Raw genomic sequence first — 25,956 nt, 5'->3', positions numbered from 1 at the left:
CAGGCAGATTCTTTACCACTGAGCCACCCCAAATATCTGCTCAATATTTAGAGGGGACCAAAAACAGCTTTAGAGAATTATTCCCATTTTATAGTTATAAAAACTGAGGTATCTTTTAGATATTTTTCCTAACTCAATCTCTTTGAAAACTGGTGATGTGAGGTTACTGTTTTGATACAATTAGAGGCAGTTACTTAGCATCATAAAACATACCTCACGAAAAGTTGGCATTCCTCATAGAGGGGTATGTTTTGACTTCTTAAGTAGAAGCCAATACTTTTTGTATCACTTAAAACCATGCTAGGTAGAGATTTTTCCTGTGTTGAATATCCTGGGGTCATCTCTTCAAACCACTTAAAAAACTTACATTGGTTAGCTTTGGGTCCATCACAGGCGTAAAAGAGACGACCCTGAGGGGACAAAGATACTGGAGCTTAGTAAGAAAGATAATGTTTTTATTTAGTCAGTTATTTTGCTGTCTTAGTACCATGTTTGTCAAGACTTTTCTAAAGGCTGCTTGGAGACTTCTCCAATATTATTTATGAATTCTTGCTTTTGCAACTAAATTTAAGTCCAAATTTACAAACTCAACTAACGACGAAGTGGAATATGCAAGCAGTGGAGGAAAGTTGTATTATGAGTGAAAGTACAGTTACAAGTACAAACCATCAGTCAACATTATACACATTCTACTAACGTTAACTTCTTCCATAATAATGTTATCAGCAATCTGAATTAAGTCAGTATGCTTCTCTATTCCTCTGGCCTTATCAGTTTTGTTACTCATACTAGAGGCCAGTTTTAGCCCTTACTTTCTTCAGGCTCATCCCTGCAATCGCTAAGCCCTCAGGTGGGGACACATTCCCTTCTCAGTGCTCTTCCTGTAATTTGCGCATCCCTCCTATTTTATAAATTCCAGTATTACATAAAATTTCCTTTTACATCTTTTTCTCCATCTGCTACTATGCAGCAAGTTCCCAAGCAATCTGAAAGCTGATCTTAACTCATATTTTTGTATCCTCGAATGCAGATCATCTTTCAGAAAAAATGTACTGAGTGTTTACTATATGTTCGTTACTAATGCCTCAAGCAGAAGACTCCTAGTCAAGACTTAACCCTTTAACCTTTTGTACAGCAACAGGTACCAAGACTTTTATAAACAAGTAAGTCTAACAAAAGGAGGGGAAAAGAGGAAAAATACCTTATTTGGACCTTCCTTTTTCACCATGACCAGTTTTGCAGGCTGCTGATGATGGCAGGATGGCACATTATTGTCTACATTTTTCAGTTTGTCTCCATCTGATGATGTGTAAAATGATATGTCAACTTTTGAAAGAGCTTTGTGCAACCTTTGTGCCAATCCAAATAGCAATATATTTAAATGTTCTACAAAACAAATTTTTAAGGTAATTTAAAAATATATACAGATGAAAATTAAATACAAAATAATTTCAAGTTTGTATCAGATATGTACTATTAGTTAAATCTGAAAATAGCCTTTGACAGAGTAAACTGTAACATAACATTAACATCCATTTTTAAAAAGACGAGTATTACTCTTGTATTAAAAAACAATCAAAACTAATCACACACCATACTTAAAATTTCCTACTTGATTTATCAAAACTACCTCTAACACTTTTAGTTTTAAAAAAATTTTTATACTACATATTGAAAAAGATAATGCTGTCATTTCCCACTCTTAAATTGTCTTAAATAGACAATTTTGATCTGAAATTAAAATATAAGTTACTGTCAAAACCTGGATTAAATATATAGAAAATACCAAATCTCAAGCAGAAATTTAATGTAAAAATTCATCATATAAGATACTATACTTTCTCACAGTTATACTATTGACATTAAGCAGCAATCAATCATAATAAAATTTTTTAAAAAATCTTGTCTCATACCTGTGAGACAAGATGTAAAAATCTGCTTATAATGAGCAGGAGACTGAAAAACAGCTGGTATGTGAATTTGCCTTTGGAGAAGACATGCAGATTTTACTTTCTGTCCACTTGGGAAGCATAGCTCAGAGTCATTTACCTCCTGAAATGCAATAATTCAAGTTATTACAATAACTCCAGAAAAATACTGTTTATAAGCAAATTCTATAGATATTTTTTCTTTTGATTTCCAGAATGCAAGAAAATCATTTTCTAATTTTAAATGAGAAATTGAGTATAGCAGGAAAGGCTATGACATCACACTTTTAATGATAAATAAGACTAACTTTTCTTGTTGGCCCCTTAATAAATTTTTAAATATTTTTGTAGGAAAAATTTAACTGATGTGAATGAATCATTATGTATCTCTACTTCTGGTCACAATTACAGTAAGAATTGTTCATAACCAATGTAAATAGGATGTACCTTTACCGTAATAATGATCTGGTCAGCAAAACTGAGCTGATAGTGAAATGAAAATAATCAAAACTGAGCTGACAGTAAAAATGAAAACAACAGTAATAGTAGTGGTGGAAGTGATGGTGGAAACAGAACTATAATTTAAGTACCTTTTATGTGCCAGATACTGCACCAGACACTCTCAAATATGTAATTTAGTGTTTACAACCTCTAGAAAGGTCTTAAGTCAAAGATGTGACTGGGACTTTCCTGGTGGTCCAGTGCCTAAGACTCCATGCTCCGAATGCAGGGAGCCTGGGTTTGATTCCTGATCAGGGAACTAAGATCCCATAGGCCACAACTAAGACCTGGTGCAGCCAAATAAATTCATTAAATAAATAAAAAGAATTTTTTTAAAAAATGTGACTGTAGCAAGAGTTCTGGAAAACTCTAAAAAAAATCCTAAAGCCACTGGCTTCAAGACTAAAATCATTTCACCTGTATGACTTTGGTAATTCTTTTGCTGAAATTCAGATAAGTACTGGAAAAGATGCACCAAGAAAACGCTGGTACATTTCCTCACCTGTAAACCTCCTGTTAGACTGCAGTTGTAGTAGGCATACTCTCCTAACAAATTCTGAATTTCCTCGGTCTTAGAAGCCTCGTTTACATTCAAAGAAAATGCCTTCTTTCTGCAAACCGAATCTTGACTGCTAAAATCCTGCTGCTGCTGTTGAAGCATGTGTTTCATCATTTGTAAATGCACAGAGTCTAAAGAACTTTCATTCACAGCATCATTCTCTCTTTCACCTGTGTTACTAAAATGCATCCCAGGAACAGCCTCAGCAAAGAAGCCATCTGTTACTTTCTCATCAACTCTGTCTGGAGCAGTCAAGTTGCACTGGCGTATATTTTGATATTTCAGCCACTTGCTTTGAGTAGATGTATTATCAAGAAGTGAAACATCACTTGGAGTCACTTCCCTAGATTCGTTAGAGAAAGAAGCTTCACTTTGGTCCTTGGGCCCAAAGCTAAAAGAAGGAACTGCTGACTCTTCACACAGGCTGAATATGGGAGAACCGGAAGACTTTTGCCTGTCACGGTCCATCATAAATGAACAAGAATCTAAGTCAGGTGGCCCACTGGCAGGTGGCAAAGTAACAAGTGGAGCTCGGGTTCTACTTACTTCAAAGGAAAGCCTTTGAAGGTTCTTCTTATTCTCCAGAGAACTTGGTTTTTTCATTACTGAAAAAAAAAGAGCTGATTAAAAATGTATTATAGATATCACTCAATCTTTATATAACAGTGGGTATCCATACAAAAAAGCAAAAATTACCTTCTGCCTTGTGCCAGAAAAAGAAAATCACATTTCCTTTAAAAAATTTTAATGGTTTTGGTCTCAAAAAAATAAAGATTTCAAACTTAATTTTAGACTCTGAAACTTTTTTAAGGTTGATATTGAAATCCTTCTCTTTTTCTTTTCTTAGCTAATAATTTCCATTCACCACCACCACACCTACCCCACCAAATACTGCATTATATTTATATAGCACTGAACTTTTCAAGTACTTTACAACCAAGAAGGGATTCATCATTCTCACTTTACAGATGAGGTTGCCAACCAAGGCCTAGAGGTAACATAACTACCAATTGACAGAGTTAAGACAAGAAACCAAACTTAGGTTTTGTTCTCAACTTTATATTCCTTCTCCAGAGACTGAAGTTCAAGGTTTATTTATTGATGTGTTATAACCTCTCATATACTTATTATACTCATGGATTAATATGTTGACCTTCAAGGTAAAGAAGACTTTTAGCTTTATTTTGATACATTGTTATGTGATAAGAGTTCAACTGTGGTAAACACATGTTATGGCAGATTTTGGCTGAGTTTCAGAATTCCTTTCAGCATCACTAGTAGTTGATATATTCCTGAAAATATTAAAAGCAGTAATATTTGCTGAATAAATAGTAATACCGCATGAGAACTATATCAGCTTAAAGTTTTTACCTAAAATGCTATGGTTTCCTATTTTATAATAATGTTCCCTCTTGACAGAGTTTCTGTTTCGTTGGAAATAAACCCTGGCAGTCACTTGGGAAGGTAGCAGGACAGCAGGTAAGTCAATGGCATTCTTTTGTAAAGTGTTATGATGTAATCCTAACAAACTGATTAAGCAACATTGACGGGAAAGTTAAAACCTGATTAAATAGTGAAAGTCATGGCAGGTCTGTGTAGACCATCTGCCTGTCACTATCACTTCACTTGTTTTCAATGCTCACTCTTCCCACACTGACTCTTTCCTACCTTGCTTCTACCACCCACACTCACTAAACCTTCCCCAACCCAATTCTCCAGACACTTTACGGCTTTCTTTCTTTTTTTTTTTTTCGGCTTTCATTTTTATATCATCCACCCACGACCAAAAAATTACCTACAACTTTACTCCTCACTCAGCCTAACTTCAGAATCAAGGGAAGATACACTGATGAGATTGCAAGAAAACAGAGAGGAACAGAAGTTAGTGGAAGAGATCCTATAGATATATTATCTTATCAAGAAGCAGGAAATTACTCACAGGGAAGAGGTATAATGTATGAAGACACAGAAGCCTGAGAATGCAGCTGAGGTCGCAGCAGTTGAAGAGCTCCCTGATAATGCCAGGATCCCAGAGCAAAAGAGGGGAAGCTAAGAGGTTATGAGAAGGTCAACCATGATTGACACTCACAATGAACCCGTTCCCTGGGAGGGGAAGGGGCTACAGAGGGGCCAGGCTCTGGAATTACAGCTGTGAGAAGTGTTGGTAATGGTAGAGGTCTGAGATGAGAAGATGAGAGGATAAAGAAGGAAGGTACCAAAGAACTAGAAGGGAGTACTGGATTTGGAAGTAAGAGCTGTCCTCAACAGAAAAAGTCAAAGCAGAGTGTGGGAAGGCGTGAGGGTATAAGACAGTGAGTCTGGTTTCAAGATTATTTTTAGTTTAGTAGCAATCTCTCACGAAGAAGGCGATGGCACCCCACTTCAGTACTCTTGCCTGGAAAATACCATGGACAGAGGAGCCTGGTAGGCTGCAGTCCATGGGGTTGCGAAGACTCGGACACAACTGAGCGACTCCACTTTCACTTTTCACTTTCACGCATTGGAGAAGGAAATAGCAACCCACTCCAGTGTTCTTGTCCAGGGACGGGGGAGCCTGGTGGGCTGCCGTCTATGGGGTCACAAAGAGTCGGACACAACTGAAGCGACAGCAGCAGCAGCAGCAGCAATCTCTCAAGTGAAAAATTTCATTTTACACGGACAGATAGATTAGAACCATAATGAGATAATTACGGGAGCAATTATGTACACTGAGAAAGTGAACATTACCAGGTAAAGTTTGCGTTTTCAGGGACTCCTCAGAGAATTCTAGCATGAAGTCATCATCTCTTGAGTTAAAAGATAAAGTAGAAACAGGGCTTAATGTTGAGATCTTCTGTTCTGGTGACATCACCTATCCAGAAAGAAGAGACAAAACTACAGACCAAATCCTCTTATTGCATTTTTCCCCTATAGCCTGAACAAATTCTAGTAACTGTATTATAAAAACGATGCTTTCAAGCACATTGTGCAGAGCTATAGTGGGGCAAAGTTCCTTCCAAAAGGGCAGGATAGAATACATGCACTAAAATAAACAAGGATATTGGAAAGTGAAATACAGAACATAAACCTGTTAGATTTATTTGAAATGGGTCAGATTCTGATTTGGATTGATATAAGTTATGGGGATTTGGTTGTGAAGATCAGGTTCCAGTCTTAGGGACACAGGCTTAAGGAGACCTCATGTCTGGAGCTGGGAAGGCAATACTTCCTGCAAACCCAAGGCCTGAACAGCTTTCTCTTTATGTCTTTAGGTCTAGGGTATATCTACAGTTGATCTAAACTTCAAAATATTGCTTCTAAATGGAATAAACTCCTAATATCTTCCATATCTGAATAGTCATATCATCTCTATGTTATTCTCCTTCTAACAGGATTTAATTTTGTTGCTACTTCTAGAAATTAATCACCTTAAAAATCTAATATGGGTTGCAGTGCTCTGTGATAACCCAGAGGGGTAGGATGGAGTGGGAGGTGACAGGGAGGTTCAAGGGAGAGGGGACCTATCTATACCTATGGCTGATTCATCTTGATATGTGGCAGAAACCAACACAACATTGTAAAGCAATTATCCTCCAATGAAAAAAAAATCCAGTATGAATTGAACAGAGCTGGGGCCGGGGCCTCAAAACCAGCTGGAATCGGGGCTTCTGTTGCCACTAACTCTGTCTCTTTCTCTGCAAGCCCGCTTCTGTGTCTCTCCCAGGAGACCAGACTCTTCTGCATGGCAGGAAGCACAGCCCACTGAAAAGTTCCTAAGAGTCCCACCGTTAACCACTGTGGCAGATGCTGCTGCTGTCCTGCCATGTCTCCCTGGCCTATCTCGGAGGTCATCTACAGTGGGGAATTGCTCCTCTCCCTGTCCCAGGCTTCCTACCTCAGCATCTACATCTTTCTGTCTGAGGACAGCGGCTGGGACAGCAGGCAGAGCAGGCCAAACGTGCCAGGTGGTTAATATAACAAGGAGTACCCTTCAGCCAAAGAGATGGGGACTGGTATGTGAATACCTTACTTTTCTTATTCTTCAGGGAGGACAATCCTGAGTTTTGTTTTACAGGCCTCTTAGTGGGTCCCCAGTACGACGCAACACCTTTTATTATTGCTTTCTTCCCCGTCTCCCAGTGTGACTGTGTTTGCAGATGGGGCCTTTAAGACGTAATAAAGGCTAAATGAAGCCCTAAGAGTGGTACCCTGATCCACCAGAATTAGTGTCCTTATAAGAAGAGAATTCTCACTCTCTTGCACTCTCTTTATCCACGTGCACATACCAAGGAAGTATACATGAGAACATAGTGAGAAGGTAGCCGTCCGTATGCCAGGAATAGAGTTCTCATCCGAAACTTGATCTTGGACTTCTACCCTCCAGAACTGTGACAAAATAAATTTCTGTTGTTTAAGTCACTCACCCTCCGTTACAGCAGCCCTAGCAGACGAATAGAGCCCTGCAGCTGACTGCACTCAGTAAAGCCCACTTCAGTCCACTTTGTTAAGTCAGAAATCCAGGAGGCTTTCTCCTCCCCTTCCTTCACTCTGCTCTCTACATCCAATCTAGCAACATCCATGCTTCTGACTCCAAAATTTATCTTACATCTAACTACCAACTCCTCTATACTTTCACTGCCGCAGTCTCTTCTTCAAGTCACTGTCATCTACAGCTAATTTTAACTGGTTTCCTTGCTTCCACCACAGTGTCCATCAAATCCATCTTCCACACAGCAGCCAGCAAAACCTTTTAAAAATGTAAATGTAATGAGTTTTCTGCTGAAACCCTTCAGTAATTTCGCAATGGAACATAGACCAATGTTAAACCTCTTAATCTGACCTGCAAGACTTCACGTATCTGGTCCTGCTCACTTTCCCAATTTCATTTGATTACTGCTTTCCCTGTGACTTTCCACAATCCAGCTACTATGCCCTTCATTCACATTCTTGAACCCACCCAGCTCTTCAGTCTCAGGGTAATTACACTTGCTGTTTCTAAGATTCACCAAATTTTTTTACTCACAACTATTAAAACTGTTTAGGGGATTCCCTGGCAGTCGAGTGGTTAGGACTCAACGCTTTACTATCGGGGCTGGGTTCATCCCTAATTATGGAACTAAAATCCCACAAGCTGCAGGGTGTGGCCACAAAAACAAAGCGAAAAGAAAAACAACTTTGTTCACACTATACCTTATTTTTTTCCCACGAAGTCCTCTCTGTTGATTTAAAATTATTATCCAAATAATTATATAAATGGTCTGAATCTTTAGGAGGGAAATCTAAAATTGCTGTCAGGGGGGAAAAAGCATGAATATTTATATACTAGTTTGTTCAATGTCGAATAACTTTTTAATATTATATTTTATTTATAATATACTTACAATCATTTTTAGTCAAGTCCTTATTAAACTCAGCTCTCACTTGAAAATTGTCTTGAATAGTAAAGCTAGTTTCTCCTTTTGGAAAGTTTTCTTCATTTGGAAACTAGAAAATAGAGATTCATTTATCAGTTTAGAAAAAAGTGTGTATACATCCATAACTTTACCTATCTATCTATATATACATATATATATATATATAGTTTATAGTTATAACTTGAGACACAGAAAAACAAAGAGATGTTATGAAGCCAATTCCATTCAGGGAAAGTAGAGTATATTATATTTCATCAAATCGTTTGGCTCATACTTCTTATCTCTTAACATCTTTGAGGTGGGAATACACCTTGAAAATGATGACATTTTACATCTCTATAGCACAGACAACAGCTGGGACACAGTTATCTCTGCCTGTGCAAGTGTGACTACACGCAAGAGTCATACTGGTCAAATAATGATCACAAATATGAATTTGTGCCTTGTTAATATTGGACATATTAAAGCAATTCTATTGTTTATATGTCCTCAAGAAGACCAAACTAGGGTTTAGCATCAAACAAAAAGTATTGTATTCATGGAAAGACAAGAAAACAAAGCAGTGTGATATACAATAAAACTCTATGTTCAAATAAATCTAAGAGTCTTTCACTAAATATAACATTAAAAATCCAAGTGAAGGTGAACAAAGTTCTGAAGATCTATTTTGTAGCACTGTTAATGTACCTCCCACTACCAAAGTGTGCACATAAAATGGTGAAGATTGTAAATTTTATAGTATGTGTTTTTTACCACATTTTTTAAAAGGCAGTGAAAAAGCACTGTGTAAGGTTAATTGACTAGTGTTAATTTCTTAGTATCATACATTATAATGGTGCTTCTTACAGTTAATTATAGTATCTTGGGATTTTATGAAATACAAGATAATTTTTTAAGTTCAGATACTGCTGTGTGCAAGCAATCTGTCACACTTTAAAAGTTCTTATCTCTTTTGGTAAATCCAGTCATTTTGCCTTAGAACACTTTTTATAAACTTGGGATGTAAAACATGACCATACTGATGTATGTGAAAATATTTAAAAATAAAACAAAGGGACATAAATTTCTTTTGCAGTATGGAGTACTTCTTTATTCTCTTCTCAAAAACAAAACAAACAAGAAATGAGAAACAGAAACACCTCTTACCTTTGATGAAACTAAGAAATAATGGTATCCCTGAATTACAATATATTAAAAGGACGGGGAAACAGTATAGGCTTAGCAATATGGAAGAAAGTCAAACCAAAGTACCGACTACAAGAGATCCTAATGAGAAATAAACAAATTGATAAACCCCAATAACCATGGTAACGCTCTGTTTCTTAAGGGCGGAGGTTACACGGCTGTCTTCACCCTGTGGTAATTACTGAGCTGTGCACTTATGGTCTGTGCACTTATTTTGTATGTGTTTTATGCTTTAATAAAAAATGGAAAAATTTTAAATCTCTTTAACAGATACTGTTTCAAATACATGTATATATCCTTTTCTCAATAATCTCTTCTATCTGGTAGCAATGAGAGGTACTTGCCATCTACTTAGCAGGGGAGAGGGGTGGATATCAGAAGGAAAACAAATCTAATAGCTGTTTTTTTCTACATATAATCTGCCTATTTGCTCTTGTCATGAATTCCTAATATTCTCTGAAGTGAAAAATAATCAAGTTCCTGATCCTAAAAAAGGCAGTAAATCTTTCAAACAGTTTTATCTTACTTAGTTTGATTTATGATGCTTCATGTGAATTTACTAAGCTGTTTTTTAACTTACAGCTGTACGAAGATGTAAATATGTTTTCTCTGAAAAATTTAGTATTGGCATAAAGAAAATGATTTGGCAAGGTGCGACTGTAAGAATAATTTTACCTGCAAGAAGTCAGTCTGCATACAAGTGCTAGGCAACGCTGGTGTCAAAGAACAAGCGTTTGTTGTGCGGCTTTCATACACAGTGCCATCCAAAACCTGATTGCATTCGACCTGCGAGCTGTGTCCTCTGACCACCACAGTGCTAGAAGCAGATCCTTTCACTTGGTGCCCTTGAAACTCAACAGGCTACAGTAAAGTATTAAAACGAGCAGTGAGAAATGTATTCACAATGCACATATACAAAGAACACTGCATAATTCAGTTTTCTATTAAGTATTACTTTTTTTTTTTGGCCATGACACACAGCTCGTGGGATCTTAGTTCCCCAACTTAGGATCAAACCTAGGCCTTAGACAGTGAAAGCACAGAGTCGTAACTATTGAACCACCAGGAAATTCCCCACAGCTCTGCATTACAGACATCATGTGCGTGAGTGCATGCTAAGCTGCTTCAGTCGTGTCCAACTCTTTATGACTATGGACTGTGGCTCACCAGGCTCCTCTGTCCATGAGATTCTCCAGGCCAGAATACTGGACTGGGCTGCCATGCCCTCCTCCAGGGGATCCTCCTGACCCAGGGTTTGAACCCGTGTCTCCCGTGGCGCCTGCACTGCACGTGGATTCTTTACCGCTAAGCCACTGCAGAAGCCCCTATAGCCATCATATTATGCTACAATGAAGTTTCTTCTTTTCTGTATACTAACTGAACTACAAGCTCCTTGAGGGCAGAAACTCTTCCGCTTCATCAAGGTATCGTGTGCATTTAACACCATGCTTGGAATGCAGGAAGGGAAGAAAGAGAAGGAACAGAGAAAGCATTTCCTTTGTTTAAAGGTTTTGTAAACTATCAGGCTATTAGCAAGGGAGATGCTGGGCTCTTAGCCTCCCAGATAATCGGCTCCTGTAGCTCTGAGGACAAACGAGGTCTAAGAATATCAAGACGGACATGTACCTCCGAGGGGTGCTCTCACCCACCAGAGACCTGGTCTGCTTTCAGACTGCAAATGGCTTTCTCTGCTGCCCCCTTGAGGGTTCTAGGATTTTTACTCTACACAAGGTGACAAAGTCTACCCAGAAGATGGAAAAATAGTGTGTAGAGCTGAAGGAAAGGATGTAAAGAATGAATTTATTTTTAACTGATAAATTAACAAAGTGACAATAATATATAATCTGAACATTCTTACTTAAAAATGGAGATTTTAGCTCCCTCTCTCCCTCTCTTTCTCCCTCTCTCCCTCCCCCCACCCCCCACCCGCCCCGTGCCCTCACGCCTGGAAGATGGGTTTTCCTGCTATCTTTTAATAAAATAGAGCTGTAACACTGAGCTGTAACACTGATTTGCCTAAAAGCTATAACATGGTCCATTTGAGACCTGAGAACTATAACACTGTCTGTCCAAGACCTGAGAGCTGTGACATGCCGAGGGGCTTTAATGTCCGTCATTCCAAATCTTTGTTGTGACGAGACCAAGAATCGAGGAACAGACATGACATCGCGTGACATCTATGGTGCCGTGACTTGGATATAACCTGGCTGAAACAACCTCCGCGTGGAAAAGGCCAAGCACAGCCGGAACCCAACTCAGTGAAGCTCCCGCGGTAGACGCGGAACGCCAAGAAAATCCAGCGCAGGGGAAGGCCCATCGAGCTGGAAACCGGGACAGCGGAAAGCCCACACGGCCCAGTCTCAGATCCCAGAAGACCTCCAGTTAAGAAACCTTGGACCACTGGACAAAACCCCGAGAAGGATTGTCAGAAGATCCTCTGACCAACCCTGAGGAAATCTGGTACACTGATGGAAGCAGCTTTGTCTTGGATGGAAAAAGAAGAGCCGGGTCAACAAGCTACAACATGCAGTGCCAGTTCAACAAAGATATAAAACTACAGCCGACCACGGAAAATACCACTCACCCTTAGATGGACACCACTATAAGGACCCTGAGGCTTGAGACCAGCAAGAGGGGGAGGCCCAATACCCCTCGCCGTCCCAGTTCAGCAGGAAGTAGCCAGAAAGACCTCGACGCCTCTATTACCAAAGAATTGGGCCTCCCATCTCTTGAGGGGGGAATGTCAGGTAGGTAAAATAGGGAAAAGGAGTCCAAAATGGCAGTGGCTACAAGACAAGGAAGGGAAAAGCCCGCGAAAATGAAACAAAAGAAGCTCTGGGGACCAGAGTGAGGACCCCAGGTAAGACAAACAACACTCCTGGCTGGCCCAGTTTACATAGGACAGGCCCAGGGAGAGAGAAACATATAAATAGAAGACCAAAAAAAAAAAAAAAAAAATGGAGATTTTAAACCACACATTTTAAAGGAACTAAAATGCCTCTGGAACAGGAGTTTTGTTGAAAACACTCTGAATTTTAAAATATAACACATCAATAAAAAAAGTCTAAACCTTTAAAGACTGTATATTTCTACATCGTTTGATGGGGAATACAAATTCTCTATAAGCAAACAGATGCCTTGCTTTGTTTGCCGCTATGCCTATCTTTTCCAGAGGTATGTTGAGTTTTAAGAACAGAATCATTATTTACAAAACCCACCCATATATATCCTGTTATCTCTATCAGTTTTTGCTGTGGAGTGGGTAGTACTACTTAGAGCTTTGGTCATATACACTTCTACCCATTTAGCCTGAAGTAAAAGTGGTGAAGTAAGCTATAGTAAATGAAAAGCTGTGGACATCTTCACTTTGTTCTGCACTGAGCACTCATTGATGGTACTTTATATATATCATTGTGTCCAATCCCTAAGGTATCCTATGTGTACATAATGCATTAGTCAGTGACAGAGAGAGGGCTCAAGACCAAAAAAGGGGTAGCCGTCATTAGCTTTTCTTGTTCTTAAAATCAGGTTAATTCATTTTGCTCACTAACCTATCTATGAAAACTCTAAAGTTGTGTAAAAAACAGCAGGAAAACATAGTGAGTAAAAAAATCAATTCACAAATTTTACCGTGGGGTCTTTACCGGCTTCTCTCTCCACTTGTTTAGGAATAACAGCTAGAAAAGCAGTCTTTTCTTCAGTGCCCAAGGGAAAGAACTAGGATAAAATATCAATTGGTGTGTTAGCTAAAATAATTTTATAGGTGGTTTATGAGTTTGGTGGGAAAATGTTCCCAAACTTAAAGCACATGTCATCTCCATCTCGCATCTCTCTATACATACACACAATAAACTACCCCTGGCAAAGGAGTGCTCTAGCAAAGAAAGGACTATACTAGTTAATGTAAAACCTCAGCATATTAGAAAATTCTAATTCTAAACTTTAATTGAAATCTTCTAAAACAGTATGTTATAAATCCCATACTAAAATTTATGTTAATGCAGATTATTTAATTCAAAAATTAGTGTGAAATTAAAAGACGAAAATCATAAAAAGTGTAACACTATTTAAAAAATGAATCATTTTCTAGCAACTCTAAAACACAAGATATAGACCACAGCAACTAGTCATTTTTAGTTCAAGTAACTAAAATAGCCATAATTTCTCATGTGAATTACAGACTTGGAGACTTTGAGACTTAACAAATGAACTCAACTCTAAGAGTAATTTTATGTTTAATAATTATGAAGAAAAAAATTGTCACCAAAAGAGGTAAACTGTATTTCTTCACACATGGTCACTTTCATTTATAACTCTATAAGCACAAATGCCAATCAAGTAGCTCTTAGAAACATTCAACTCATATTTTAGAACTAGCATTTTTAATACTAGTGAATTTTAAAACTTAACTAGCATAGCATAATAGCTTCTAGCTCCTTTGCTGTGTGTGAGCAATTACACTTACATAACAAAAGTGAAGGTGGCATTAAGCATATCCTCAAAGAGCACCCTAACTTTAAATTTTGAGAGTGCCTTCTATCACTACTATATATGAAGAGTTTGTTCAGAGTTGTAGCAAGAAAGCTATTATGAAAACAAAAATGTACTTCGATGTTAATACTAAAGAGATTTAAATTACTTTTATTTTGCAAAAGATTCTAAGACCTTTTTCATTACTGTGAGATTATAAAATATTTTGCTTTAAAAATATATGACATTTACTTTAAATGGCAACTCACCGTGAAGGGAGAAACAGTGACAGTGTTAATCTGAAATTTATACTTTGTGATAATTATCACTGAAAAAGTTTAACCGTATTTCTTTTAAGTGAAAACAAAGTAAGAATGTGATCATTTGTAAGTTAAATTAGGAAGCTGCTGTTATGTTATACATTTGATCTTGTAATACTAATATAAGGGTGAAAAATGACTGAGTCACCACACTGAAATTTGTTTTGTTTTGTGCTGTTTTAAGCAACACAGCCTGCAGATGCAGCTGTAACTGTCAATGGCAATTCTTGGATTAGGTAATGCTTGCAAGTTTGCAAAATTAGCTTTATGATAAAAGATGTTATTTAACCAAATCCTATTGGCTACAAAGGGCACTTATACAAGCCAGTAGGCTCATCTAAATGAGTAGAAAAGGGTAATTACAAATAAATTTGAAAACTGGCAATATAAAACACAAACATATAATTACATGCCATACCTATATATACAGATACAGTATCTAACACATTTTTAAAGTTAACTCACCTGCAAAGACTGAAGTGATTCACTTGGTTCAGCTTCATTTTCTTTTATCATCTTAGGAACAGAACATTAATATAAGCCAGAAACATTAATATAAGTTAGAAAAAATAAAGGACACTATTAGTAGTAATCAAAGAAATAAAAGGTAAGTGTTGATTAAATACTATTTCACTTAGGAAGAATTTTAAAAGATCTTAGTACTGGTAAATATAAAGTGAAACAAATATTCATTTGACATTAAAACATTAAAATATTTCAATCTGACTTATATCAACATCTAAGAAAGTTGTTCTTGGCCTTTCAAATTATCAGTTCCACTTCTGAGAATTAAATCTAAGGAAACACTTTAAAATGTAAATAATCATTTATGTGCAAAATTATCTACTAAAGTTTTATTTACAAAAGCAAAATGCTAGAAATCATCTAAATGTCCAAAATAGGGAACGGCTTATCCAAAGCATAGGATATCCACAGGATGGAATGGTAAGTAACCTTTAAAAGGTACATTTAAGAGTTTTTAATAATGTGAGAAAATAAAATACGATATTAAGCAGAAAGGATATAAAACTATCTAGAATAAAACTATTTGTACCCATTAATCTAACCACATTTTTTAATACGCCAAAAAAAGCTGGAACTGTTAACAGTAATTATCTTCAGGTGATATATATGCTAAGTCGCTCAGCCATGTCTGACTCTTGAGATCCTACAGACTGTAGCCTGCCAGGCTCCTCTGTCCAAGGGATTCTCCAGGCAAGAATACTGGAGTGGTTTGCCATTTCCTCCTCCAGGGGATCTTCCTGAACCAGGGATCAAACCCATGACTGTTATATCTGTTACACTGGCACGAAGGTTCTTTACCATTCAGGTGGTTTGGTAAGTTTTATTTTTTTACCTTTTTCTGTATTTAAAAAATGAGGGGAAAATTGATAGTATTTTTTAAAAAAACAGTAACATGAAAAATAAAATGATACAAACTAGGGGTAAATGAAACAATAAAAGAACTGTTTCTTCAAACGTGCTAAAAGCATCTTCACTGGGAAACACTAATTTAGATAATTTATTCTAGAATTTCAATTCACCCCTAATTAGTATTTTTTTTTTTTTTTTTTGGACTGTGCCAAAGCTTGGTTGCAGCATGCAAACTCTGAGTTGCAGCATGTGGGATCTTAGTTCCCCAGCCAGGGATCAAACTTGGGTCCCCTGCATCGGGAGCCTGGAATCTTAGGCACTGGACCACTGGGGAAATCCCAGTATTATTATTTTTCACATTATTTCCATGGTTCCCAAACTAGTGTAACAAGGTACTTTGGGGTGCCTCAGTGTACTCAATGGGGGCTCCATAAGATGATTTAAATTTGAAGGAAACACCATGTCATTAGATATCTGTCAGAAACTGAACAAACTACTAATTCAAGGTAGCTCAGTTTCAACATCAAATCTCCTGTCATTTCTGTCAGTGACATCTTATATTTGTGAAGCTGGGTTTTAGGAAATTGCTATGATAAAAATCAATTACCAAAAGAAAAAAATCAATTACCATGCAAAAATCAGTGTGGACCTAGAAACTGAATCTATTCCAAGGTTTGAGAAACCGGACAGTGTCCAACAAGTACATGCATTCCATTAGTAAATGTCTAAAAATAAAATGTAATCATTTTACATTTTATTGTAATGTAAATGTAATCATTTACATTTTATTGTAATCATTTCACAATCATATATGCATATCCTATATCATCATTATGTTATATATCTTAAACTAATACAATGTTATACTGTTAATTATATCTCCATAAAACTGGAAAGAAAAACCAAAATGCTTGCCAAGTTAATTGGGCATGATAAGTTTTTAATACTACTAACTAAATAAATGGAACTGCTAGGTATTTCCTTTGGCCAAGCGATGCATAAAATCACTGAGATACAGGGGAGGTGGTGAACCAAGATAGCTTCAAACCCTCGGTATTTCTATAATATCATTACAAATTCTAGAGCATTCAACATGAAAATAATATATATACTGACAGAAAAAAAAAATGTACCTGATGAGGATCCTGGTTCAGATGAGGAGACTTTGGTATAGCTTGTGAAACAATTGTAGTCAATGGTTTCCCAGCTATAATGGACAAAATCCAATGATCTTATTCGTCAAACATATAGTAGTGCTCTAAAATTTTTTAAAATTTATTTCTAAAACTGAGTGAAACAACGAATGTAACCATTATTTTGAAATTACAGTATGCCAGACACTGTGGAAATAGCAGTGAACAAGACAAACAAGATTCCCTTGAAAACAGAGGGACACAGAAGGTAAATAAATTCAGCTTGTGATACAAAAGGATTTCATAACACAGGGCAATATGATAGAGCAGTTTTAGCAGGATGATCTGGAGAGATCTCTCATGGGAAGAAATGCTGAAACCTGAGGATAAGAAGACCGGCTATGCAGGAATAAAGATGTTCAGGAAAAAGGCAAAAGGAGTGTCAAGACTCTGAAACAGAAAAGCTGGTAAGGCTGCAGAATGGAAAGGAGGACAGGGTGGCTAAGTCAAAATACCTTATCAGTTATCTGTTTAAGATGGGATTTTTTTTTTCCCTAAAAGTCACCAATAAGACTATAATTTTTAAGTGTTCAATTCTGGTAAAATAAAACAAACAAACGTAGCTGTATCCAGTGTAAACTTCATTTTTTACCAATTATTATTTTTGGTTTCATTATTTTTCTGTAAACATTCAGACTATATTTAAATGAAACAAAAATTTTAGAACTTGAGCTAATTTATATAAAGAATTTTTAAAAGGCACTAGATGAAAATTTTTTCCTTCACTGCCTTCACTCAAGAATAAACTTCTAAATTAACATTTCTAAAATGTATCCCATTATCTCACAAAAACTTTAACATATTGGAGAAAATGTGTTTTGTTTTTATTTTAACATTTTCACACATCCTAAAATGGTGGTAAAACGGATTCTTCTCTAATTCTGAATTAAAATCCATGAAGTCATTTGTTAAATTCTAATAAGAAATTTCATCTCCTCAAACTGTCTCAAGAAAACCAACTTAGTCATTTGTTAGAGAAACATCTATGTCAGAAAATACAGTCAATCCTCATTATTCACAGATCCCACTTACTAAAATTTATTTGTAACCCCAGAATCAAAGCTGTATTTCTGAGGTCATTTGCAGACATGCACAGCTATGAAAAAATGAGTTTCTTGATGTGCACATTCCCAGCTGAGGTAGGAGACACTCCACCTGCTAATTTCAGTGCTCCTGCTCCAAGGGTCCCTTTTGTGATCTGTTTAGTACATTTTTCATAGTTGAGGGCTTTTTATTGATGACTTTGCTATTTTAAATGTTTCCTATGTATAGTGCTGCCTAGTGTTCCTAAGTGCAAGAAGGCTATGGTGTCCCTCATGTAGAAAACAAGTGATAAGTTTCATTCAGGCAGGAGCTAGAGTGCTGGCGGTCATAACTTCAGTGTTAATCAATCACCAGTATATATTAAGTAAGGCATCTATAAATGGAAACACACATAAAACAAGGTTTTACCACCATATGACCCAGCAATCCCACTCCTAGGCATCTACCCTGAGGAAACCAAGGTTGAAAAAGACACATGTATCCCATTGTCCACTGAAGCACTATTTATAATAGCTGGAACAGGGAAGCAACCTAGATGCCCACTGACAGATGAATGGAAAAAGAAGTTGTGGTACATATACACAATGGAACATTATTCAGCCATAAAAAAGGGAACAAGCTTGAGTCAGTTCTCATGAGGTGGACGAACTCAGAACCTCTTACACAGAGTGAAGTGAGTCAGAGAGAGAAAGATAAATCTTGTATTCTAACGCACATATATGGAATCTAGAAAAATGGTTCTGAAGAATTTACAGGGCAGCAATGGAGAAACAGACACAGAGATCAGACTTATGGACCCGGGGAGGGTGGAGGAGAGGGTGAGATGCAGGAAAGAGTAACATGGAAGCTTACATTACTGTATGTAAAGTAGACAGCCAATGGGGATTTGCTGTATGTCTCAGGAAACTCAAACGGGGGCTCTGTATCAACCTAGAGGGGTGGGATGGGGAGGGAGATGGGAGGGAGGTTCAAGAGGGAGGGGATATATGTATACCTATGGCTGATTCATGTTGAGGTTTGATAGAAAACAACAAAATTCTGTAAAGCAATTATCCTTCAATAAAAAAAATAAATAAAAAACCAAGGTTTTATACTAATTAGCTGATGAAATGTTCTGACCAGAGGTTTGAAGGAAACTAACCTTGCATTTCTCCTAACCTTCATTTCTCCTAAAAGCAATGGCCTACTATTCACTAATTTACTGTTTGGTAACTTCATAGAACATATATCACACAAATAATGAGAATTAACTATAATCCTCTTCTCCAACTTGATGAGAAAAAAGAAAAAAATTTCCCAAAACTAAAATTTGTAAGTCCTAAATCTTATATTAGAAATTTATATCCTTATCTGATATTTCATAACCACATTCTACCTACATTTTTCAATAGTTTTTCATTTTTTTTAGAAAATAAACTATAATAATAACCAACAGATTTAACTACATTAAAAAACATTTTCTAGATATAATAATTTATTTCTATTTTTCTCAGGGATTCCTTGAGATAGTCAAATAAAAGTTCAATTTTAACTTTTGAATATTATAAAGTACATTGTTTATTTGTTCATATGTACATATTAATTATGTCCTACATCATTTTTCTTTAAAAAATACGCTGTTGGCAAATACCATAAGCCAAGTCAAAAGGCCAATCAATAACATACTGAAAGAAAATATTTGCAACATATATCATAGACAAAGGGCTGATATTTCTAACCTTTAAAGAATTCTTCCAAGTAAAAGAGAATAAAAAGACCAACAACCGTGAAAAGACTGGATAAAAAGGTAGAACAGACAGTTTGAGAAAAAAGACAAATGATGTTTAAGTATGAAAAGCTCAATTTCACTTGTAGTAGTAGAAATACAAATTTAAAATATACTCTCATTTCTCATCTATTAGATTGGTAAAAATTCAAAAGTTTGGCAACACACTCTATTGGCAATGCTCTGCTGAAACTGGCACTCTCTTACATTATTAGTGGGAGTGAGAAATGATATGATTCCTTTGAGGGAATTCTGAAGTATCTAACAGACACACACTTACTCAACAAACCTACTGCTAGGAATCTGCCCTGGAGACACACCTGCAATAACATGCAAAAACCCAGAGAGTTACACAGATATAAAAGCTTACTCATTGTCACATTACTTCCAATAACAAAATACTGGAGACTGGTTGCACAAATGATGGTTCAACCACACAGTAAAATATTACACAGCTGTAAACAAATAAAACAAGGATGAGACCTGCCATTCTAACCTTCAGGATTGCTATCTGGCTCATATGTCTGTAGAGTTTCTTGTTGTTTAAAGGAGGTATTTTTCAATGCTTCCAAGCCTTCCAAAGCCGTACTGTGTTCAGTCAATGATTTTAAGAGAGAAATGCTATTTACTAATCCAGAAATTTCTGAAGAATTTCTAATATTATTCCAGTATTGTTTGCTTTCTCCAGAAGTTTCTACATCAATATGGTCCTGGGATAAACTTTGACTCCTTCCCACCTCTTCAGATTCAGGAATATGTGATTCTGTGTCTTTGGAAATATGTGTTTTTCCCAAAGGGTAACACAAAGAATTGGAAGCTTGGGTCTGTGATTTATCAAGTGCAATACATTCTTTAGAGTGAATCTGTTTGGCATTTAATAGCTGGGTACTGTTACCACTGCTAGAGGTTAATGGTAAAACCTGATTGGTATTTTTGTCTGAGTCACTTCCCACAATAAAAGGCCGAGTCTGAGCCTGTTCTGAAAATAGGTTGTTTTCAGGTTTCTGATCAGTGGCTATGTTTAAAAAATGAGGAATATGTAAATTTGCGTTCATACTTTCAGATTTACTTGGGAAGGAAGCACTAATGGATTTATTAGCGCCTTCATCATTTTCTACATATCTATCATCAGTCCACTCTAAAGATGAGTCAAAATTGCTTAATGTGTCACTACACACCTCCTTTCTTTCTTTCCCAGTGTTTCCAGCTTTCCAAGTTCCTGTGTCATAACCTACACAAGTTCTATCACAAAACTGTGATACCACAGTTCCACATCCACAAAACTGTGATAGATTCCCATGAATCTCTTTCATGGGAAATGTCTCTGAAAGTTTGCCCCCAGTAGACGTTAAGAGAGGCAGATGTTCACTGCCAACTTCTTTACAACTTATATTCTCACATCTTGAATTGCTGCTATTAACCAAAGTTGCCTTCACCCAATCCTCTGAATCCTGGGAAATTTTGCTGCTTTCCTGTGATTCCTCTTCAGTGTCACTGGTTTCGAAATTGTTTAGATTAAATGTGACTTCCACAAGTGGCTGTGATATATCACTCATGGGTTCATGAATACTACTAAGGCTTTCATCGTTAGTGCTTTTAGAAAATATATCATCAGAGATCCCAGAATTGTTACTTAGTGAAGATTCAATTTGGAGATGATCATACTTCTTTTCTGGTGTTCCATTTATATTTGTCTCCTGTGCTTTCTCTCTAAGAAGAATTGATCCTTTTTTGCCTATCTGGTCATTTTGATCAACAGATCTTTTATTATTTTTTTGAATGTCAGAATCTAACAATAAGCCATCATTTACTACAATGCTACAATTAATTGGTAAGCTACTGTTTTCATAGAGTGAAGGAATTTCTAGTTTTCCTTCTTGATCCCAGGATTGATCATTATCATCTATTGGCTTATCTTCATTATACCTTTTTCCCTTTTCAGCACATGTTTCAAAGAACTGGATCCTTTTTTGCATCGAAAGGTCTTTCAAGTTTAAATTACCTTCTTGGGTCTTGGGTTTCTCTTCCGTATCTTTTCCATCTACTGCAGAAGAATGTGCAGGTGAACTCGGTGAGGATAAATACATGGCCCACCGGCTTTTATTTCTCATGGCGTTTTCTGATTGATGCTGGTTGTGCAAACTTTCTGTGCTCTTCACTTCAGCATACTGTTCCTGTTCAATTAAGCAATTTGGTTCAGCAGGAATTTCTAAACCTCCTTGGGGCTGTATCCGAGGGAAATGGCCTATAATCTCAGAATTTAGCTCCTTAGACGTACTTGTGGATGTGGACTTCAGAAGAGCCAATATCTGGGCTTTGCTTCTAATGTTTTGTGAAACTCCTAAAGCGTGAGATGCCAAACGATCTCTTTTCACGGGTTCATCTTCGGTCAGTAAAGCATCTGAATGCTTATTTACAGAACTGACAGGAGAGCAAACATAATTTTCTTCACATAGCACTTCTGGGTTAATCTTGAAGGATGGAGTAGAGATAACTGAAGAAAAAGGTATGCCATTTCGCTCTCTGTTCTTGTAAGTGACAATGTTCTCAGAGTCTGTTGGCATACTACTTGTATCTTTCTTGCCAATTGTAGAAAACAAAGGAGGTGTGCTGTACAACGGAGAAAGAAAAACAGGACCAGGTTTCTCAGACTCAAGTGAAGCAGCTGGTTCACTATTTTCTGTAATAACCGTTTTCTTTGGCACTTGACGTGGTCCTTGAAAACCCTAAAAATATTAAACAATTATTAGCTATTCTATAGACGATAAAGAAAATGTAAAATGCACTAGCTAAAAAAGAAAAAAGAATGTGCATGTTTTACAAGATAAAGTAACAATTAAGATATAAATTTTGGGAACCTTCCCTGGTGGTCCAGTGGCTCAGACTCTGCACTACCAATGCAGGGGGGCTGGGTTTGATCCCTGGTCTGGGAACTAGATCCCACATGCCACAACTAAGACCCAGCACAGCCAAAAAAAAAAAAAAAGATATAAATTTTGCTATGCTAAAATGCAAACACTCATTTGTATTAAGATTAGAGTTTACTTCCTTTCTACCATAGTGCAAGTGAAATCACTCAGTCGTGTCTGACTCTTTGTGACCTCATGGACTGTAGCCTGCCACATTCCTCCATCCATGGGATTTTTCAGGCAAGAGTACTGGCGTGGGTTGCCATTTCCTTCTCCAGAGGATCTTCCCAACCCAGGGATCAAACCCGGGTCCCCCCACTGTAGGCAGGCGCTTTACTGTCTGAGCCACCAGGGAAGTCTTTTCTACCATAGCCTATACTATGAAGTACAGTTTTAATCATATAGTGCAACAGCTTTACAATTCACTACTTCTTGAAATGATTTTATAGATATATATTATTATTTTCAACAGAGAAACTTACAGTAAACTTCCTTTTTAAACCAGCAGGCTGACACCCAAGGGATCGGCCAGAAGACGTAAACCTCTTTGAATTTAACGCTGGTGCTTCTTTAATGACACCCTGCTTGACAGCTGTGCTTCCAGCAACTTTAACCTCCTCAACTGTGATTAAGTACCGATCACTTTCTAAATCATCTCCAGGTTTAACCTAAATTTTAAAGAATAAACATCAAAATCATGTATGTCTAATTATTTGATTATATACGTGTTGCAATAAACTTCAAGCACAGGCAAAGACACAATGGATATTCAATAAATAGTTGCTAAATGAATCAATAACTATTTATTACTATGTACTAGTTAACTATCAACAAGCACACAAAAAAGTAGTACAACAAAATAAATTCACTAATTTGTTTATTCAGCAATACATATTAAGGATTATATGAGCACTTTTGCTACATGCTGGGGATACAAAGACAAACAAGAAAACTGTGCTTCATCTCAAGGATTTCACTTAGAATTCATAAAATTAAATATAATTCTTAAATTAGAGCTATTAAATATCAGTTATATATGTATATCTTTATAAATTAATTGAATTAGATGTATAAAATTATCACAAATTATTACAAACTATTACTTAAACAATCATATTCCTAATAGCATTTCTAATCAAAATAGCATTTCTAATCAGTTTAATAAACAGAATACAGTACTATTACCATTTCAGACTGCAACATAAAAAGATTATCAACCTAGCTGGTAATATGGAAAATCTGTGTATTAGCATAGATAAGCTACTCAATCTTTACTCATGAAATAACTTTAAATGAAATAACAATAACCACTGTTACCATCAATTAAGTATCTATTAAAATAATGCTCCTCCTAGACCCTCTTTTGATCAATATTAGAATTCCACCACCATTTTTGTCATAAAATTTTAAAACAGATTAAGTACCATGGCCAAAATCAACACAATGATAATAACAATATACACTTTAGCACTTTGAGAATCACTGTACTAAACAGCGAGGCACTTTACCTAAGCTATTTCTAATTTTCTGACCAATCAAGTAGAATACGTCCATGGTCCTCATTTTATAGTAGATAGGGTGAACACAGAGAGGTTAGGTTAGCTAGGAAGTGTGTGAAAGCGGGAAATAAATTCAGAACAAATAACTTCTACTGTCCTTATTCTTTATACTAAAATATTCTTTTGGTTCCCTTTCCTTCCTTCTCCAGAGAAAAAACATGACTGTTTGAGAAAATATTTCAAATAAGAACAATTTCACAAAATATATCCCACTGCAGTTCTCTGATTATCAAAACCACATAATAGAGTTAGAATAACTTTCTTAGCTCAAATCCTAGCCTTACCACTTTAACTCTGTAAACATGGGTAAATTATTTAATCTTTCCGTACTCTACTCTCAGTCTATAAAAATCACAGGGCTGAATAAAGATTAAATAATATCTAAAAGCCTTTAGCAGAGTCTAGCTAATAATAAATGTTCAATAAATACTATCTATAATTACTAACATTAGTGCCATTACTATACTATTTAACAATATTCACAAAGGAAGTAAAAGATTTTTTAACAATAGCTTAAATATAAGATATATTAAAATACCTCAGGGCATTTAAGAAATAAACTCTCCAAACATCCTCCTTTGTCATCATATAAAATTGCCTATATTAAAACAAAACAAATATTAACAATGTTTAAAAAAAAGGATACAACATAATTCTACTTTTTTTAAATATCTTCAAAGCAAACAAAAAGTTGTTATATAAATAAATCATGTCTTAAAGGATTACCCACTTTGTAAACTTGGATTAGAAAGTGCATCTATCTCAAATGTTTACTAACCATCCATTCAGTGTGTGTAAAAAAGCAAAGGCATACTCATAAATTCAAGAAATTAATCCCTACCAGGAGAACCTTAGAATGAAACTGGAGAGAAAACCAAATTGGAATAAGTTACAGGAGGCAAATCAGGAAACAGTATCAGTAAAGAGCTTATTGTAATGCTGTGATATGAAGGATCAAGGAGATGATTAGAACTTGAAATAAGTCCTCAGCAATGGGATAAGACAATTGTTTGAGGCATAAAAAGTAACACTTACTGAATGTGCAGGATATGGGAGAAAAAGGAAACTAAGGTGATGATCATTTTCTGGCTTTCTCCTGTGTCTCTCTAGCTCTCTAGCCATGCTGCTCACTGTTCAGTCGCTCAGTCATGTGTGACTCTTTGCGAACCCATGGACTGCACCAAGCCAGGCCTCCCTGTCCCTCACCATCTCTAGAAGTTTGCCAAGTTCATGTCCATTGCATCAGTGATGCCATCCAGCCATCTCATCCTCTGACACCCTCTTCTCCTTCTGCTTTCAATCTTCCCAGCATCAGGGACTCTTCCAATGAGTCAACTGTTTGCATCAGGTAACCAAAATACTGGAGCTTTAGCATAAGCCCTTCCAACGAGTATTCAGGGTTGATTTCCCTAACTGATTTGACCTCCTTGCTGTCCAGGGTACTTTCAGGAGTCTTCTCCAGCACCTCAGTTCGAAAGCATCAATTCTTTGGTGCTCTGTCTTCTTTACAGTCCAGCTCTCACAACCGTACAATTTTACGTGGCCACTGGGAAGACCACAGCCTTGACAATAAGGACTTTTGCCAGCAGAGTAATGTCTCTGCTTTTCCATGTTGTCTAGGTTTGTCATAGCTTTCCTGCCGAAAAGCAATCATCTTCTGATTTCATGGCTGCAGTCACCATTTGCAGTGATTTTGAAGCCCAAGAAGAGAAAATCTGTCACTATTTCCACCTTTTCCCCTTCTATTTGCCATGCA

At 36.6% G+C, this 25,956-nt stretch overlaps 1 protein-coding gene and 1 long non-coding RNA gene across 11 annotated transcripts in view; one reads left to right on the top strand and one right to left on the bottom strand.

The window, feature by feature from the left end:
• The window catches only part of LOC138442308 (uncharacterized), a 58,676-nt gene extending 46,152 nt beyond the window's left edge, over positions 1-12,524 (top strand). Inside the window, exons 4-5 of the long non-coding RNA XR_011257635.1 lie at positions 4,408-4,467; positions 10,149-12,524. This is a non-coding gene — a long non-coding RNA (uncharacterized lncRNA). The remainder of the gene's footprint in view (positions 1-4,407; positions 4,468-10,148) is intronic.
• The window catches only part of ZGRF1 (zinc finger GRF-type containing 1), a 58,683-nt gene that overhangs the window by 25,177 nt on the left and 7,550 nt on the right, over positions 1-25,956 (bottom strand). For 6 of the 10 annotated variants that reach the window (XR_011257629.1, XR_011257630.1, XR_011257631.1 and 3 more), the window contains exons 4-17: positions 24,739-24,798; positions 23,124-23,309; positions 20,229-22,458; positions 16,864-16,937; positions 14,822-14,872; positions 13,197-13,283; positions 10,242-10,427; positions 8,349-8,451; positions 8,158-8,255; positions 5,716-5,839; positions 2,932-3,593; positions 1,914-2,052; positions 1,202-1,386; positions 214-410 (exon numbers count right to left, since the gene is read on the bottom strand). Coding sequence is in view for 7 of the 10 variants with exons in the window: in XM_069593477.1 (XP_069449578.1) it covers positions 214-410; positions 1,202-1,386; positions 1,914-2,052; positions 2,932-3,593; positions 5,716-5,839; positions 8,158-8,255; positions 8,349-8,451; positions 10,242-10,427; positions 13,197-13,283; positions 14,822-14,872; positions 16,864-16,937; positions 20,229-22,458; positions 23,124-23,309; positions 24,739-24,798 (4,382 nt within the window). In the remaining 3 variants the exon portion in view is untranslated. The remainder of the gene's footprint in view (positions 1-213; positions 411-1,201; positions 1,387-1,913; positions 2,053-2,931; positions 3,594-5,715; positions 5,840-8,157; positions 8,256-8,348; positions 8,452-10,241; positions 10,428-13,196; positions 13,284-14,821; positions 14,873-16,863; positions 16,938-20,228; positions 22,459-23,123; positions 23,310-24,738; positions 24,799-25,956) is intronic. The other 4 variants (XM_069593481.1, XM_069593483.1, XM_069593484.1 and 1 more) reach the window with 4 other exon arrangements.

This window comes from Ovis canadensis, chromosome 6, assembly GCF_042477335.2.
Source record: "Ovis canadensis isolate MfBH-ARS-UI-01 breed Bighorn chromosome 6, ARS-UI_OviCan_v2, whole genome shotgun sequence".
NCBI classification, from domain to species: Eukaryota; Metazoa; Chordata; class Mammalia; order Artiodactyla; family Bovidae; genus Ovis; species Ovis canadensis.
The sequence above is the reverse complement of the archived record's forward strand: the minus strand, read 5'-3'. Positions and strand labels throughout refer to the sequence as shown.